At 46.0% G+C, this 18,671-nt stretch overlaps 1 protein-coding gene across 6 annotated transcripts in view; it reads right to left on the bottom strand.

Moving 5' to 3' along the window:
- Positions 1-3,847: 3,847 nt before the first annotated feature.
- The window catches only part of FBF1 (Fas binding factor 1), a 32,214-nt gene continuing 17,390 nt past the window's right edge, over positions 3,848-18,671 (bottom strand). For all 6 annotated transcript variants that reach the window (XM_081185352.1, XM_081185351.1, XM_081185354.1 and 3 more), the window contains 13 exons: positions 18,040-18,195; positions 16,810-16,910; positions 15,144-15,350; positions 14,446-14,553; positions 13,023-13,162; positions 12,481-12,599; positions 7,950-8,072; positions 7,227-7,412; positions 6,559-6,735; positions 5,684-5,821; positions 4,604-4,742; positions 4,335-4,456; positions 3,848-4,001 (listed from right to left, as the gene is read on the bottom strand). In XM_081185352.1, coding sequence (XP_081041478.1) covers positions 3,918-4,001; positions 4,335-4,456; positions 4,604-4,742; positions 5,684-5,821; positions 6,559-6,735; positions 7,227-7,412; positions 7,950-8,072; positions 12,481-12,599; positions 13,023-13,162; positions 14,446-14,553; positions 15,144-15,350; positions 16,810-16,910; positions 18,040-18,195 — 1,800 coding nt within the window. In that variant the 3' untranslated portion in view covers positions 3,848-3,917. The remainder of the gene's footprint in view (positions 4,002-4,334; positions 4,457-4,603; positions 4,743-5,683; positions 5,822-6,558; positions 6,736-7,226; positions 7,413-7,949; positions 8,073-12,480; positions 12,600-13,022; positions 13,163-14,445; positions 14,554-15,143; positions 15,351-16,809; positions 16,911-18,039; positions 18,196-18,671) is intronic.

Here is an 18,671-nt window from a genome sequence, read left to right as displayed (position 1 = left end):
CTACCCAGCTGCTTCCTTCCTTTTCCTATGAATTCCATACTTGGGCCACACTGTAGGCAGGTATGATCTGGGTTCTCCTGCCATGATATTAATTGAGCACTGTTTTGCAGTTGCAGTTGGGCAGCACTGTTTTGCAGTTGTAGTTGGGCATGCTGGATACTATACTACACCAATCAGCGTAGCAAAGCATTGCAAAAGGAAGCAATACTACAGAACTGGCTGCAGTTTCCCCCATTTATTTTTTTTAAAATTGCACAACTTTGCAGAGGAGTTTATGCAATAATTCCCTTGGCAATCCTGAAGTGCTTATGTTTGTGAGCAGAATTATCAAGAATATTGGGGCCAGTTTGGAGATGATTTTTGTAGTCAGGGAGGGCTAGGGTCTCAGGTAGAAAGTCCAATACAGTATTGGTTACTTCACGATGGATGGCCCATAACAGTGAAAGAAGGCAGTGGTCCAGCACTTGGTACTGCCACATGTACTCCCATCCAAGTACTAATCAGGCCTGATCCTGCACTACTTGCAAGATCAGATGAGATCAGGATAGTATAGTCATAAGCAATTATTATTTCTTCCCAACTTTGCTGCAGTCCAATTATCTTTGAAACTAGGTTATAATAGAGCCATGTGATGTGAACTTGGATAGCTTTTGTTTACCGGCAGGTAGCAGTGTTGGTTTGCCGTAGTCGAAACAAAATAAAAAAATTCCTTCCAGTAGCACCTACTTGAAGGAATTCTTTTATTTTGGATAGCTTTTGTTAAAGTGTCCCCTCTTCAGATAGCAGTCCTCTTTGTGTCTTTTACAGCTACGTAACAGGAATGAAGATCACAGAGATAAAATTACCTTTTTTAAAAAAAAAACCTGCCACATTACCCCCTCACTACCTCTTCCTGATCCTAATTCAGTGATTTCATCTAAAGAATTGTGAGGTTTTTCTTCTGCCACAACTTCCCATTATTCTAGGTTTAGGTAAGCACAGCTAAACCCTTTTCTACACTGTCTGATCAACTAAATGCCCAGTTCTGTTTTTATCTGTTTGGGTTTTGTTTTTTTTAAGCACCCATTACAGTTCAAATAAGCAGCATTTGTCCTTGATGGAAACTCTGACCAAAAAAACAGTGACATGTGGAGATTAAACACCTTCTGCCTCCTCTTGCTAAAATATATTATTCCACTAAGCAGTTTGTTTTTCCCATGGCTACAGATTTTTATTAAGCTTTCTGGTCTTAATGGAATGTGCCAATTGCTGAGAACAGATGGCTGCTACAGAGAAATAATGAAAATGGAAGTAAGTCACTGAAGATTATGGGGAGGAGGAATGAAATCTCTTTCTGCCTTTCTATTAAAATAGCTTTTTGTTTGTTAGTTGAAGTCACTCAATTTTTACAGCCTAATAGATTGGTGGTTAATTTGACGAGCTGAAGCTTGGTGGTTTAAATCAGATTTTCACAATTGTTCACTGTAACCGCACAATTACTGTCACCAACAGCAGAAAAACTAGCCATTAGACGCTAATAGTACTTTTCACTGCCACTTCCCCCTTTGCTCCTGATAATTCACTTAATCAGAAGTGAAAGTTAGCATTGCTTAGTTTAAATCAAGAATAGCCAACATGGTGGCCTCCATATCTTGCTAGACTACAACTCCCATCGGCCATGACCAGATGAGAGTTGCAGTCCTGCAACATCCGGAAGATCACAGGATCTCCAGCCCTGATGAAAGATGAGTAACAGCAGAAGTTAGTATATCTGTCACTTTCTTGCACAGATTCAATAGCATACCAGAATTTTAGATTTGCTTATTTAAAGTGAATTAATGGACTCTGGTGCATAGCTGTCAACTTTTCCCTTTTCTTGCAAGGAATCCTATTCGGAATAAGGGAATTTCCCTTAAAAAAAGGAAACAGTTGGCAGTTATGCCCTGGTGCCCTAGTGCAACAAATGCAGTTTTCTTGAAAGGGCCTTTCTGTGGTATAGAAAGTGGTGGGGAAATGCATTGGGAATAATAATAATAATTTATACCCTGCCCATGTGGCTGGGTTTCCCCAGCCACTCTGGGTGGCTTTCAACAGAACATTAAAAACAGAATAAAACTTCAAACATTAAAAACTTCCCTAAATAGGGTTGCCTTCAGATGTCTTCTAAAAGTCTGATAGTTGTTTATTTCCTTGACATCTGATGGGAGGGCGTTCCATAGGGAGGGCGCCACTAGCGAGAAGGCCCTCTGTCTGGTTCCCTGTAACCTTACTTCTCGCAATGAGGGAACCGCCAGAAGGCCCTCGGCGCTGGATCTCAGTGTGAGGGCTGAACGATGGGGGTGGAGACGCTCCTTCAGGTATACTGGGCCGAGGCCGTTTAGGGCTTTAAAGGTCAACACCAGCACTTTGAATTGTGCTCGGAAACGTACTGGGAGCCAATGTAGGTATCGGCGTGTGGTCTCAGCGTGTGGAAAGAACAAACTGAACGACTCAGGACTACAATACCTCAAGGACTGCCTCTCTCCATATGAACCTATCCAGACCCTGAAATCATCCTCCAAGACCCTTCTTTGTGTGCCTCCTCCATGTGAGGTCCAGTGGGTGACAACACAAGAACAGGCCTTTCCTGCAGTGGCTCCCCGTTTGTGGAATGCTCTCCCCAGGGAAGTTCACCTGGCGCCTTCATTATACTGTATACCTTTAGGCAAAAATGTTCCTCTTTAACCAGGCCTTTGGCTTATTGACGTCCAATGTCCTTTTAAATGTGTTGTGGGAAGGAGGCTTATTGGTTTGTTTTTGTTCTTATTTTTATTATGCATTTTCTGTTTTTCATATTGTAATTTTATGTTGTGAACCGCCCTGAGATCTATGGATCTGAAGGGATGTATACAAATTTAATAAATCGTAACAAAGAACAAATGACTAATGGGAAGTTGTGTAAACATCCGACAAGGAAATCCGGATGAATGCTAGACAAATGCTTATTGCTGTGTAATTGCCCTGTAAATGAATCGGAATGAATGCTCAATAAAGATAGAATATAATCTAACCTCCACAGAAACTTTGTGCAAGCAAATCAGGATGAATGCTTAGCAAGTATATAATCTGGAGGGTCTTCTATTGACCTTTTTCAGCTCACAGGGGATGGGAAGTGCCCCCACGAAAGGAATGCAATTAATAATAATAATAATAATAATAATAATAATAATAATAATAATAATTTATTTATACCCCGCCCATCTGGCTGGGCTTCCCCAGCCACTATGGGCAGCTTCCAACAAAATATTAAAATACAGTAATGCATCAAACATTAAAAGTTCCCTAAACAGGGCTGCCTTCAGATGTCTTCTAAAAGTCTGGTAGTTGTTGTTCCGTTTGACATCTGGTGGGAGGGCGTTCCACAGGGTGGGTGCTACTACTGAGAAGGCCCTCTGCCTGGTTCCCTGTAACTTGGCTTCTCGCAGTGAGGGAACCGCCAGAAGGCCCTCGGCGCTGGACCTCAATGTTTGGACTGAACGATGGGAGTGGAGACGCTCCTTCAGGTATACAGGACTGAGGCCGTTTAGGGCTTTAAAGGTCAGCACCAACACTTTGAATTGTGCTCGGAAACGTACTGGGCAATAGGGTGGAGAGACAGGGTATGGCCAGGAGCACCTTGCTACCCAAATGGATCAAGCTCCAATGGCACCTAAAAACAAAAAGCTTCAACCCAAAAAACTCCTATGTTTTTCACAAAAGCAGGGAGTTACAGGAAACTGTAAAAAGTTTTATTTTACAAATTTAGTATCTGTTAAAGTGAGGTTTGGCATTTACATGTTTACATTTACCACCGTCCTCCGGAAGCATTAAAAATATATATATATCAAAATGATGAAGATCCATCTTTATTAGGAGAAACCATCAATCCAGGAAGGGATTCCTTCAGGACTCTTCCATTCTTATGCTGACTGGGATGGAGCGTTGTAGGAGGTTTTCTTCAAGGTTTCTAAGAAGAACTGTTCCTCCTCTAAGAAATCATGATCCTGTTTAAAAAAAAGAAAAGTCAAACTAACAGGATCTGTGGGTGTCACAGACTCATTATGCTACCTTCCCATTCACCAACTTACTTTAGTGAGTATACCACTTAGAGGTTTTATTACAACCAAGTGGTATATAAATATCATTAAATAATAATAAAAAATCCATCTGTCTTGTGAGCTAGACAGAGCATGCAATGGTTAGAACTGAAACTGAGCTATGTATAAATATGTAATATGAAAGCTGTATAAACAGCATCAGGACAGAAACAACAAGCCCGGGGCAGAGGAAATGTTCCCAGTCTACAGAAGATCAAATGCTAGAGAATTAATTTTTACCCGATCAGCTGAAATCTTATGCAGCACCAGTTTAGCATAGAGATCTGCTGGTCCTGAACTGGACTGGCCCTGAGAGGTTCCGGGGTTGGCTTTAGGTAGGTCAGTAAGAGGAAGAGAGAAATCTGGGAAGGAAATAAACTTAGCTAGAGTAACGAGCCTCCACACAAAGGCCCTCACAGATCATGTCCCAAACATCTCCAAAGTTTATCCTTAGGATTCCTGCCAAAAACACTCCTGAAGGGATTGGTAGCGGCTGCGTAGCTACTTACAGTGTGTCCTGGAGACTGCATTGGCCTGAGCTCCTGACAACGGCATCTGGGATGTGGTCTGGAACACCAATGGATTGCTTGGAAGTCCCACCCGCAGTTGTTCAAGCTGCCTCCTCTGCTGAGACAGGCTGAGGTGCTCCTGACAGAGTCCGGTGTGAGAATGAAAAAGAGAATGAGAAACGTTCTGGTGGGAGGCTCTGTGGTACAGGGCAACAAACCCACGTTGAGCAGGTGTCCTGTGCACAGAATGAGTTTTTTTAACTTGCAATGTGCCTCCTAAGTTTATTCATTTGATTGAATGGGATTTATTATTTCCCCTTCACCCAAAGGTGGGTTACATTGTGTAAAGTTACAAGCAAAAACAAAACGTGATAAAAGCAGCAGCAAATCAGTATGAAATAATGGAGGGAGTGGATCATTTCACATCAACCCTTCATAAGCCTGAGCAAAGAGATGTGCCTTGAGCTGCCTACAAAACTACACAGCATGAGCAGCAGATGCACCTCACAGGAGAGAGGGGAGAACATTCTAGAACACAGGAGCTACCACAAAAAAAGCCTCCTGTGTGTCATTGTCTCTTGCACCATGTTCCGCAGAACTTCCTCTCTCTGTCAGCCACCTGAAAGCTGCCCCAGAACAGACCTGAGGGGTGTATGAGGAGAAGAGTCCCCACTGCACAGGCAGGGTGGGATTTTTAAAAAAGTGGTACAGTGGTACCTCAGGTTACAGACTCCACTAACCCAGAAATAGTACCTTGGGTTAAGAACTTTACCTCAGGATGAGAACAGAAATCGTGCGGCGGCGGCACAGCGGCAGCGGGAGGCCCCATTAGCTAAAGTGGTGCTTCAGGTTAAGAACAGTTTCAGGTTAAGAACGGACCTCCAGAATGAATTAAGTTCTTAACCTGAGGTACCACTGTATATCTATCTTTTGTTCAGGACAGCTGTCCTAAACTAATAAGTCTAATAAATATTAATATGAATTATTATTATGAATCATTATTACTAATAATAATGCCGAGACTGACAAAGATGTTGGCACACAGGCAACAAAATAGTTTAAAAGCTTCAGAGAAATCACCTGGTGCAGCAGTTCCTCCTGCTCCCTGAGTCGCTCCATCTGATGCTGCACAAGACGCAGCCTGGCCTGATGCTCCGACTCCACCTTCCTTGCCTCCATGAGGGCTCTTTCTCCCTCTTCGTATTTCTCAGAGGATAGCTGTGCAGTGTGAGGAGAAAGAATCATCAGGACCCAATTTGTTACTACACATTCAGTGTTACTGTGTGCTTACCACAACAAAATCCGTCTTGAGCCACAAGCAGTGAGATCTTAATTCTATTTTCCAAGGAGCAGGTGACGCCACCAAATAATCTTCTCTCCTCCTCCTGTTCCGGGGGTTCTCCAAACCCTCCTGGACAGATCTCAGAGGAGACAGAGGTTGTGCTGGGGGAGGAAGTCCCACTTTGCGAATGGAACTCATTGTGCTGGCTTCTGCTAGAGCAACAACTTAGTTGAATCTGGCACAAAGGGTTGACTCCAATGAAGTAATTGCATAAGCAGATTGACTTGTGATTGTGCAATTGAACTTTCCCTCCCTTTCCCCCCATATGCCCTTTGCATCCCCCACTCCCCACCAAAATCTACTCTCAACCCTGCAGGGCAGGTCTGGGGGTGTTTGGGGGCAGACAGTGGAAAGATAGAATGGAGAAGTTCCATTGCACAAGTTGTTCTATTCATGCAGTGGGTTTGTTGAATTCAACCCAAGAAGTGTGCTTCAGCATCTCCACGACTGAGAGAACAAAATATCACATACTGATGTTACACCTAGGACTAGAAACCAGACCAGCAGAAGCCAAACCTGTTGTTTGGCTCCTACATTCTGCTCTGACTCAGTTTCCTCCTTCTGCCTTCCTAGCACAGCTAGATGTGTAAAGGGGGAAATGAGGCTTTCTTACTTTGCTCATGCTATGGATTTCTTCGGTCCTCTGCTTGACGTGCAAAGCTGCTGCATTGACCCTTTCCTTTTCCAGCCTCAGCTCCTGCTTCTCTTGCTCCAGAATCTCCCGATCTCTCACCAGCTGCTCCTCCCTCGATCTCAGCTCACTGGCTTTGATTTGCAGGTCTGCGCGTTCCTAATAAAAAAGAGCCTGTCAGATTTGCTATCTTGTATTACTGTGAATGGAATATTAGGCAGCTCCTTATAATGACTTAGATCCACCTAGTTCAGTTCCCACATAATTGGGCAGCAGGCAATGGCTATTCGGGAAAAGATCCTCTACTTAATTTAATTACTGCATCTTATATTTCCATGCCTACATTCTATTGTTTAATTCTTTGTGTGTATGCATAATGGTAGAAAGACAAAGTAGAAATAATATATTACTGTAACCATGCTGGTTGGGCTGAGGGGAGCCGAAGTCCAACAACATCTCAAGGGTCGCAGGTTCCTCACACATACCTTATTGTTATTGCATTCTGAAGGGCAACACTTCACAAGCCCCAACCTAAATATCCTCTCAGATTCTCCCACCTCTTCTTTTCACTTCATATCCTTTAGGCCCTAGGCTGCAGCCTTGAAAGAAAGCTCCAGAACTGAGCAAGCTCTCCTTTAGCTCCTTTTTACCTTTGCCAGGCTCATGATGGCCCCTTCTCTCTGAGAGTCAATCTGCAGAGCCCGGTCCACCTCCCTCTCTGTGCGTTCTTTGCTCAGCCTCTGTTGGGTGTGGAGCTCAGACCACTCTGCAGCAAGCTTATGGCGCTCCGCGGCACATTTCTGCATGACGGCCTTCTGTTCGTCAAGCAAAGCATTCTGGGAGCAACGAAGAGAAACACAGGGAAGTAATGCGTACTTCTTGAAAGCCTCAGAACGACATCAAATCCAACAAGAGGCCTCGTACACCAAAATGGCATTTTTAAAGGTTGATATTAATTAATTAATTAATAATAATTTTTTTATTTATACTCCGCACTTCCTGGTTCAGAAAACCAGGCTCAGGGCGGCTAACAACACATTTCTGCGTGTCTTGAACTTATAGTCAGTTGCCTAGGCAGGGGGAGAAACCCAACACTTTAAAATTCTCTTTGTTGTCACGAAGGAACCTCTATCTAGAAACAAGAGCAGCAGGAAATGCAAGAGGTGTATAGAAATTCCCCTCCCACCTTCCAGGTTGGTATAGACTGCTGCATATTTACAACCGGATCAGTCCACACTTTGCAGTGTGTTGGCAACATCATTTTGCTAAAAAACCAACCAACCAACCAACCAACCAACCAACCAACCAACCAACCAAACCAACCAACCAACCAACCAACCAACCAACCAACCAACCACCAAGGGCCTTCTAACCTTTGCCCTCTCTAGCTCTTCTTTCTCCATGCTCAGCTGCTGGGTCATGATCCTCCTCTGCTCCTCTAGCGAGTGTTGCAAAGACGATGCTTTGGATTGTTCTGCTGTCACCCTCCAGCGTTCCTAAGGTAGAAACACACAAGATCTGCTCAGGGAAGGCTTATTCCACCATTAGGCAAAAAAGCAATGCAGTTGGGTGTGTCAGCAGTCCAAGGGGGAGGCTAATTGACCATGTGGGAATGGAAAGCTGAGAGAGGGACAGACTCAGTTGGTTAGCAGGTCAGAGTGGACAACAATATACTTGTAACAGAATAGTTGCTAGAAAAGCGAAGGCAGACACACCAAGGCAGGGTGGTAGAATTACAAGATCTATTGCTTGTCTGCTAATTAAAGGAATATTTCTGCTTCAGGGCTTGAGCTCTATTTTGTGTGTGTGCAAAGGGTACCGTGGAGCCTCCTGGGCTTGCTGATCGGAAGGTCAGCGGTTTGAATCCCCGTGATGGAGTGAGCTCCTGTTGCTCTGCCACAGCTCCTTCCAACCTAGCAGTTTGAAAGCACGCCAGTGCAAGTAAATAGGTACCGCTGCAGTGGAAAGGTAAATGGTGTTTCTGTGAGCTCTGGTTTCCGTCACGGTGTTCCATTGTGACAGAAGCAGTTTAGTCATGCTGGCCACATGACCCGGAAAACTGTCTGTGGACAAACCCCAGCTCCCTCGGCCTGAAAGCAAGATGAGCGCCACAATCCTAGAGTCACCTTTGAGTGGACTTAACCGTCCAGGGGTCCTTTACCTTTATGTGGGTAATTACAGAAAAAGTCCTACATCTAAGGGTTGTAACCAATGCTGGTTCTACTCAGAACAGTGGCGTAGCGTGGGGGGTGCCAGGGGTGCCAGCCGCACCGGGCGCAACATCTGCGGGGGGCGCGAGTCCAGAGGGAAGGGACAAGTTCCTTCCTCCGCCGGGCTCCCCGCCGCCACCGCCAGCCTTGTGCCCTAGCGCGCGCGCGCCCCCTGCCGCCGCTGCGGCTGCGCTCCACTCACTGCTCACAGGAGGAGCAGCCGCTGCAGCAGTGCTGACGCCGCCACCGACGCCTGGCCGGGCACGGGCAGCCTCCGCACGCCGACGCCATCCCCTTCCCCCTTTTTTTCCAGAGCTGGGGGAGGGGGACGTTTTAAAAGGGGGTCTTGCATTGGCGATCCTGCAGCACTTTGGGCCGCACGACGCAAGTGCGCAGCACGGATCAGCCACGACCCCACCCCGTGCATTTCCCGGGGGAAAGTGCTCCGCGTGGGAGGCGCGTTTCCCCTTCATTCTCACTCGTGCAAATCCTCCTTGGGTTCCCTCCCCCGTCTTTCCTCTCCCTACCTCACAAAAGCCTCACCTCGTCGCCTCCTCGCTGCCTCTCGCCTCCGCAGGAGCGTTTCCCTCCGCGGAAGAAGGAGCAGGGCGCTTCTGCAACTTTGGATTGCAACTTCTTGCTTCCCTGGGAAACAGAGCCCGGCCGGGTCAGTTGTCCAGCGGAGGGCCAGTTCCCCCCTCCCTCCCTCTCTCTCTCTCTCTCTGCAACCCTTGCGCCCCCCCCCCGTACTACTTGCAATGCAACTTCCGTGCTCCATGCGCTTTCATAGAATCTGTCGAGCTGGAAGGGAGCCGAGGGTCATCTAGTCCCACCCGCTGCAATGCAGTAATACGCCGCTGCCCCCCTACAAGGGATCGAACCTGCAACCTTGGCCTTATCAGCGCCGTGCTCTTAAACTGAGCCATCCGGGCTCCCCTTTCCCCCACCTTCTTGCGTGCCTGAACCTGTCCGCGTTTTGCATTCTAACACTTGCAAGCTCCATCCTCCAGCAGTTCCCTGACGCCGGCTGCGCTTCCTTTCAGGCCAATACTTGGCAGCCATAAACTCGCACCGTGTCCAATATCCTATAAAAAGCATTAATCGGAATACCTTGCAACATTTCATCAAAGAAAATTGAGACGCCCTATTCCATAATAATAATAATAGTAATAATTTTATTATTTATACCCTTCCCATCTGACTGGGCTGCCCCAGTCACCTTGGATAAAAATATAATAAAACATGAAACATTTTTAAAAACTTCCCTTCAGATGACTTCTGAAGTTGTAGAGTTACTTATCTCCTTGGCTTGGGGGGTGTCTAATAAAAATAAAAATAAATTATTTATACCCTGCCCATCTGGCTGGGCTTCCCCAGCCATTCTGGGCAGCTTCCAAAAAAATATTAATACATCAAACATTAAAAGCTTCCCTAAACAGGGCTGCCTTCGGATGTCTTCTAAAAGTCTGGTAGTTGTTCTTCTCTTTGACATCTGGTGGGAGGGCGTTCCACAGGGCAGGTGCCACTACTGAGAAGGCCCTCTGCCTGCTTCCCTGTAACCTCACTTCTTGCAGGGAGGGAACCGCCAGAAGGCCCTCGGCGCTGGACCTCAGTGTCCGGGCAGAATGATGGGGGTGGAGACGCTCCTTCAGGTCTACTGGGCCGAGGTCGTTTAGGGCTTTAAAGGTCAACACCAACACTTTGAATTGTGCTCAGAAATGTACAGGGAGCCAATGTAGGTCTTTCAATGTAACTTCATACATTATTTATTATTGTTGTTGTTGTTGTTGTTGTTGTTGTTGTTTAGTCATTTAGTCGTGTCTGACTCTTCGTGACCCCCAGGACCAGAGCACGCCAGTTTGGTCAGACTCATGTTTGTGGCTTCCCCTCCCCATCCAGCTTGGTTTCCCTAGCCACTCGGAAACCCGAACCCTATGGAAATAGGGATGTCAAGGTTGCAGGTTCGATCCCCGCACGGGACAGCTGCGTGGTCCTGCATCTTTCCTCAGGGCCTGCAAGACAGAGCTGTTCCACCTGGCCTTTGGTTTGGACTCAGTGGGACCCTTATGTCTTCCCTCCCCTTACAGTTTTGATTTGTGGGCTACTTTTAAAATGAGGCTGCTTTTCAAATTGCATTTTAACCTGTATTTTAAATTGGTCCCTCCCCCCATTATGTTTCTATTGTAATTTTACTGGTGTTAGCCACCCTGAGCCCGGCTCTGGCTGGGGAGGGCGGGGTATAAATAAAATGTATCATCATCATCATCATCATTCTATAAAGTCAAGTGTTACCGGAAAAATCCGAGGGCGCGCTCGCACTCGAGTGCTAAAATCCACGGGTTAGGGGGCGCAAATTACTTGCCTTGCCCCGGGTGCTGACAACCCACGCTACGCCACTGACTCAGAATAAACCCAATGAAGTTGGCATTACTAACTAAGGATTGTTAATTTCAGTGGATCTACTTTGAGTACAGTTTAGTTGGATACAATCCTAGGGCAACGGGGTGGTGGCAGTGGCTACTTTAAGAAGAAATCAGGGCTCAGTGGAGCAGCAGAAGGACAAGCTCTCATGACAAGCTGAGGACAGACCCTTGCAAGGAGGCAAGCAAGGGCAAATAGTGGATGTTGCTCAACTGAAATTCATTCTAGTCACAGCTGTGTCATCAACCTGATGCAATTCCACACCACACAGCAACCCTTCACTTAGTAAGAAAACTAATGTATGCAGACAAGTTGTTATTGGCATTCACCTGTCTTGGAAGACAGTGGAGGAGTATGCCATGGAACTGGGGGCAATCCTTAACCCCTGATCAGTGAACAACTTGCTTTTTCTTATTTTCTTCTGTTAACTCATCAGGTGGAGGAAGGAGCCCCTCGGAACAGTTCCGGAAGAATAAACATGGCTTAGAACCATGCTCAAAGTTTCAAACTGGGAACAGGGAACCTGTGGCCCTCCAGATGTTGTTGAACTCCCATCAGCCCTGACCACTGTCCAGAGCTGGAGATGGTAGGTGTTCAGCACCTGAAAGATCACAAGTTCTCCATCCCATCCCTGCTTCAGAGACATGTCATTCAGTTAACCATGATACAAATTTCAAAATCCCTTTTGCTAATATAATTACGGTGGGTAAAATAATTTCCTCCACTCTTTCAATGCACGTTTGTGAGACCTTTTCCTAATTCTATGTTAATATAGGTTATTTTATTCTGAATTAGGTTACTAGGAGCATTTTCATAAACAGCAAACTGGATCAGAACCACTGCTCCGATCTCAACATGTCATTCTAAATCAAGAAATATGTCCACCCGTTACCATTTTATGTACAGTTACGATCTTAAGAAATTGGTGTTAATGGAAGTCATGGGTTTCCTCAGGAAAATTCTGCTTGCCAAATCTGATATTCACTTGCCTCTTCTGTGCACGCTACTCCATGCCTCACCCTGTAAGTGGTAGCAGCCTGAGTGAGGCTGTGAGGCAACATTTATTTGGTGGACCACTTAGTTTCCACAACGCTAGTAAATAAATGTAGTTGAAAAGGGCTCAGGAATCCAGTGGATAACTCAAGCCATCTTAAAACAAGCATGTTATTTGAGGAGGAGCTGGGGAGGAAAAACAGATCACCCTTTAAAGTTGAGAATCCCAGAAGTCACATTCTTGCTACAATAAATGGCTGCCATTCCAGCAATAGCTCACCTGCTCCAGAAGGCGAGTCTGCTCATTCAGCCTGGCCTCCATCTTAGAGATGACCTCTTGGAGCCGGTTGCGTTCTTCTTCCATGTCTCTCTGCTGCCGGATCAGACGGTCTTCCAGAACTTCAGAAGGGAGGAAGAAAGAATTACCACACTTTGCAAGGCTCCAATAGTATAGGGGCTGGATCTCTTTGTTCAAATCAACCCTCCCCACTGGTGCCAACAGTTTTAGACTGCATAACTGGTGCTAACCAGCTTATCCCTACCAATTTCCAAGAAATTTGTAATTTTACCTCACACAAATGAAGTGGAAGATGAGGCACCCCCAGGCAACAGCCTCCATCACATTTTATTTGCCTTTGTAAGGCACAAAAGGGAAAGTTCTGGAAATCCTTCTGCACTGATTCCACACTAGTCTCATGGCCCTGCAGGAGAATCTGCTGAAGCTGATTCAAAACCTATAATTCCTAAATTACAAATGCCCCAGTGAAAGAGGAAGTCCTGTGGAAGTGGCATTTAGGTCCCTAGTGTCAGGAAGCCACGTACCCCTGAGTTGTTCATCCCGTTGGCGAGACCCAATCTCAAGTCCTTGGGATGTGGTGTGGTGAGTGGCCTCCACTTTGTTAGCAAGGTCATTCAGGTTGCTGGAGAACTTCTCCATCTGACTGATGACACCATTCAAAGACCTGGAAAAAAGCAACGTGAGCGCCAAGTTGCCCAGTACTATGCATCCTTTTGTTTCCCATTGGCACAAAGAACATGATCCAGGAAGCTTCTTTTGCAGTAGTGAGGCATATATGTTGCTTCTGCTGGAGGCGGGCTAGACATGTTTTGGCTACTTGGTCATAAAGGGCGCAAATTTAGAGCGGAGGAGTATTGGCCCTTTTTTGCCCAGGATACACAGGCTGCATTTCTGGCCAGCATTTTATTTTTTTATTCATTCATGCATTTATGAATACCACTTCCCTTTCCATGAAAGATCCTGAAGCAATTTAACAATAACAAAACTAGTTTTTTTTCCAGATTTATCAGTTTAAGATCCTTGCGCCAGTGCCTCTAAATTCTCAGGTCTTGCTCAGAACTTGTGTATGTTTGGGGCGTGTGGCCTTTAACCTCCACCTGAACCCCCGTTTCTCTCACAACAGCACTATAAAGCCACCTTGTCACTGGAAACAGCCTCAGAGAAGTGCAATTCCTCCTGAATCACCCTTTTCTCCTTAGGTAGCAGCATCCCCAAACATACCCATTGAATCTCTCACATCTTATCCCGTTTCAACATGTGGAGGGTTCCTTCCGTCCCATTCTTTGCAAAGACCCTCAGCCTTCTCCTGTCCCGTTTCACTTCCCCAGTAGTGCTGCAAGAGCAAAGCAGCCTATGGTTACCTAAGCCAGCCTCCCTCAACCTGGTACCCACTAGGTGCTGTTGGACTTCAGCATCCATCATTCCTGACCATTGGGCAATGCTGGCTGGGGGCTAATGCGGCTTGGGAGTCCGGCAATACTGAAAGGCACCAAGTTGGGGAAGGCTGATTTTGGCAAAGGAGGGAAGGAAGCCTCTGCCACTACTCCCTGTGGCTGATGTTAATGCAGTGCTCATCTGCGAAGCAGAACCACTCCCGATGGGGCCACTGGCCAGTAGGAGAGCAGAGGACACCCACACCTTCTGCAGACATTGATCATATTCTCCCACTAACCCTGAACACCTGGATTTGTGTACCAGACTGGAGCAGGTATTCTTCCTTGTAAAGAGAGGCTCTCAATCGTCATGTGTATATGAGAATTCCCTATATGTCCGGCAACTCTGTTTCTGACTACCTGCATTCAAGTACCCCCTTTTAGTTACTGCTGCTGAAAGACTAGACATCCTTTGAGCACTACAGACAATTCTCCCTCTATGTTCCTTGTTTCCTAGCACTGGCTTCTCTTTCTTTCCAATTCCTTGAGCTCGTAGGTGAGCAGCAGGTGTTACCTGGTGTAAGAGGTGGCGCTGGTCACTGCATCAATCTCCTGAGCCTTCAGCTGTTTCAGACGTTGCAGTTGCTCTTCGTGGTCTTTGCGCATTTCCAGAATAGACATCCTGGGGGTCCCCAAAGGGGGAGGGGAAAAAGACACTAGATCCATACTTGCTAGGAAAATGGAGTAAAACAAACAGGTTCTTGGGACGAATCTCACTTCAGAGTTTGCGCCAATCTAAATTGTGCTCTCTCTCTCTCTCTTTCTCTCTAAAGACATAAAGACATCTTTCCACAAATAAGGCAAGCTTTCAGGTCACACAGAAAGTGTGGCCAAATGTTGGAAGAAGAGGAGGAGGAGTTTGGATTTGATATCCCGCTTTAGCACTACCCTAAGGAGTCTCAAAGCGGCTAACATTCTCCTTTCCCTTCCTCCCCCACAACAAACACTCTGTGAGGTGAGTGGGGCTGAGAGACTTCAGAGAAGTGTGACTGGCCCAAGGTTACCCAGCAGCTGCATGTGGAGGAGCGGAGATGCAAACCCGGTTCCCCAGATTATGACCCTACCGCTCTTAACCACTACACCACACTGGCTCTCATCACACTGGAAGGACTGAAGTTTGAGCATTTGTCAAAGGAAAAGAAACAGGATGGACTGTCTGACTTGGGCTTTGGAAAGCCACCCAAATCCCTTTGAACCTCCCTCACCACATACCGCTGAAGCTCCCGTAGCCGGTCAATATCCTTGGCCTTCTCCTGCTCTAGCTCTGTCAGCCGGCGCTGGTGTTGGGCCAGCAACTCCGATTTGGCCTCCTCTGCATTCTGGCAGCAAGATAAGTATCGACCCGCCAGCTCTTGGTTCTCTTGCCAGAGGCGCTCCTCACGCTGGTGGTACGAGTCCTCAATCACCTTTACACGGTTCCTATGTCAGGAGGGAAAACACCACCACACAGGTTCCCAAGTGTGTTTGGGTTGAAAGAAACGATGTAGGATATTCTTGTGTAATTGTTCACTCACTAGTATTTCAAGGGAGGGGGTGTTGTTGCTGTTATTGATCTTAATTTTTTGTATCTTTAGTTTTTCTATCTTATGATTCAATGTGGAAATTGTTAATTTGGTTCTGTACTTTTTGATAAGTGTTATTGTTTATGACTATTGTTATATTTGTAATTATGTAATTCTTTTCTTGTTGGAAGCTGCATTGAGCATGATTTTTAACTAGGGAAAGGAGGCATACATATAAAATGATGTCTGCCTGTCCATCTTTAATTAATGAACTGCTTTAGGGGGTCTAGTGACTGGCTTGTGACTTATTTGCCTGTATTTGTCTAGGTTTGAAAACTGAGCTTCTCATATCAGCATCTCTCTCTCATTTTCCATATACATTACATTGTAGCACCAATAACCTCATCTTCTGAAAGTGGTTTTTATTTGCTATTATCTGTTTCTTATACTGTATGTTTTATGATACAGTGGTACCTCTGGTTACGAACTTAATTCGTTCAGGAGGCCCGTTCTTAACCTGAAACCGTTCTTAACCTGAAGCACCACTTTAGCTAATGGGGTCTTCCGCTGCCGCCGGTGCACAATTTCTGTTCTCATTCTGGGGCAAAGTTCTTAACCTGAGGTACTACTTCCGGGTTAGCAGAGTTTGTAACCTAAAGTGTTTGTAACCTGAGGTGTTTGTAACCCGAGGTACCACTGTATGCTTTTTGGGTAGCTTTGAAACACGGGGAGCTTCCAACACAACCTATTTATTGAGCACCCATTCTGATTTGTTTGCAGGGAGATTCCACAACTTTGGCTATTCAGTGAGCATTCATCCTGATTCGTTTGTGGGGAGGTTAGATGAAGATGTGTCAAAGTAATAGTTCCAGTGGTAGAACTGTGATTGTAGCAAACTCCTCTAGCTCTCTTGCTCAAACAGGCTGGGACTGGCAAGGAAGATATATACTGCTCGTACTGCATGTCCGCTCAGGGAAGGGATGGAAACACACTTCACAGTGGGCCTAATCATTTGGAAAGAGGCAAGAAGAGAAAATGTGCCTGGTATACATAGGAAGTCCCTGTGGGAAGATGTGCCTATGAGTACGTTTCTGTAGTTCCTGTTTCATGTGGATCCTTGGGGCAGGTGCTCTAGGATGAGTTTGTGCGTTCAGAACAACCAGTGCCCAGTGGAGGTTGGTCCATTAAGGCGAATGGAGCGCTGCCACACCAACATCAGTCTGCTCTCAGCCAACCACCACCCTCTTGCCATTTTGTTTACAGCCAGTAATGGTGCAGCTCTCTCCGCCTGCCATTGGTTCTACCGCCACCTACTGTTGGTCTTCCTGCTTTCTGTTCTACTTGTCCCATTGAGCACTAACAACAGCTGCCAATACCTGTGAGCATTCTCGATGAGCTCCAAGTCTTCTTGATGGCGCTGCTGTAAACTTTCCAACAGCAGTTTTTGCTGATTCTTCTCCAGCTCCAGCCGCCTGACCTAAATGAATTAAAAAACACCCAATTTACTTATCAATATCCGTAAACAGGGTACAGCTACTTGGTTTGGAGCCACTCACACGTTGCATCAACACAGGAGCATTGCTTCAGATTTAACCTAGGGAAGCCTTGGAGGGATGGAGGAGAGAAAGCAATTTGACCATCACAAGGATGTTTACTGTTAAATAATGTGACTAAGCAGTTGTCATATTTCCATGACTCACAAGCCCTCAGCTACTTACACATACATGGTTTCTACAGCAGAGTAAGGCCATATTTATCAACACTCACTATCCATGCACATTTATGACACGTTGGGTCTGCAACAAAATGTTGCAATGTAAAGTCCTCTTGTTCATATTTCTAGCCAGCTGGTCATGCCCTTTTCCGGCATATTCCATTCCAATTTTCCATCCCTAAGAGTCAATCAACATTATATGCCAACGGAGCCTGCTCAGTCTTCATTGAGGTGCTTTAGGTCTCCTTACATAGCTTAGGGTTCCCACACCCCAAAGATTTTTCTCATAATACTAGAACCCAGGGTCATTCAAGGAAGCTGAACACTGGGTGATTAAGGACAGTTAAAATGAAGAATTTCTTTTCACTATGCATACAGCTGAACCATGGCATAGTCTCCCACAATGACTTTAGAAGATGATCAAGGAAATTAATGGAGGCTAAAGTTATCAAAGGCCCATGAGGGCTATGATCTACATCCACTGTCTGAATGCTGGTTACAGGGAATCTCAATTGGGAAGAGTTCTGGTTAGATGGCCATCTGTCATGGATGCTTTAGTTGAGATTCCTGCATTGCAGGGGGTTGGACTAGATGACCCCCGGGGCACCTTCCAACTCTACAATTCTACTATTCTGATTCATAGGCCTCTGGCAGTCACTGGAGAACCAGATGCTGCACTAGATAGGCTATTCTGTACTTCTGCAAACCTTGGGATTTCCTCAAGTCTACTGAAACCTCCTCCACTTGTAGTGGATGGTGCTGTTTTGGCTACATAAAGATTCATGTTCCTTCTCTGAGTGTGCTGTTAATGCATAGCGTGGTGCTTCCATTAAAATAACAGGATGCAAAAAGAACCTGTTTCTATTTCATGCCTTAAGTGCAACTAACTTACCTGACCTTCCAGCTCAGCGATGCGAGTTTGAGCACCCAGGAGCTCCGCCTGATAGCTCGCCAGGCTTTCTCGCAGCTGCGCTTGCAGACCCGCCAGCCTTTTTTCATACTCGCTGCTGTTAGGTGAGCTCAGCATGTGGGGTTCCAAGTGCAGGAGCTGGGAAAGGGCAGAGGAGTTGAGAGAGAAGATACAGGAGGCCGTTTTCACAAGGGCAGAATGTTTCGCAGGCTTCACAGCGTCCCCATGTGTTGTGAATGTGACGGAACTGGGCTGGGGAAGCCTTTGCCCTCCCCAGATGCTGTGGGACTTCCATCATCTCTGATCATTGCTGACCGATGGGGGTCTGAGCCCATCAGCAAATGTATGGCCACAAGTGCCCCTTCCCCGTGGCAGAGAGCACATGAAAGAACCACTGTAAAATGAAATGAACATTCTGTCCAGCACTGCTCTTATCATTCAACTTGCAAACAGGGAGAACTTTGAATACTGTTCTTAGCATCACTCGTGAAAGAGTGCTGCAGTATCCACAGATCATGCCGTCCAGCAGTCATGCATGAGTCTGATCTGCTATAGAAGAAAACAACTTGCTGGAGAGACATCTCCTGATACAGAAACATACAAATATGGGAAGT

This window comes from Podarcis bocagei (genome assembly GCF_964188305.1).
Source record: "Podarcis bocagei genome assembly, chromosome: 2".
In the NCBI taxonomy this organism is placed as follows: Eukaryota; Metazoa; Chordata; class Lepidosauria; order Squamata; family Lacertidae; genus Podarcis; species Podarcis bocagei.
This window is presented reverse-complemented; position numbering and strand designations above follow the sequence as displayed.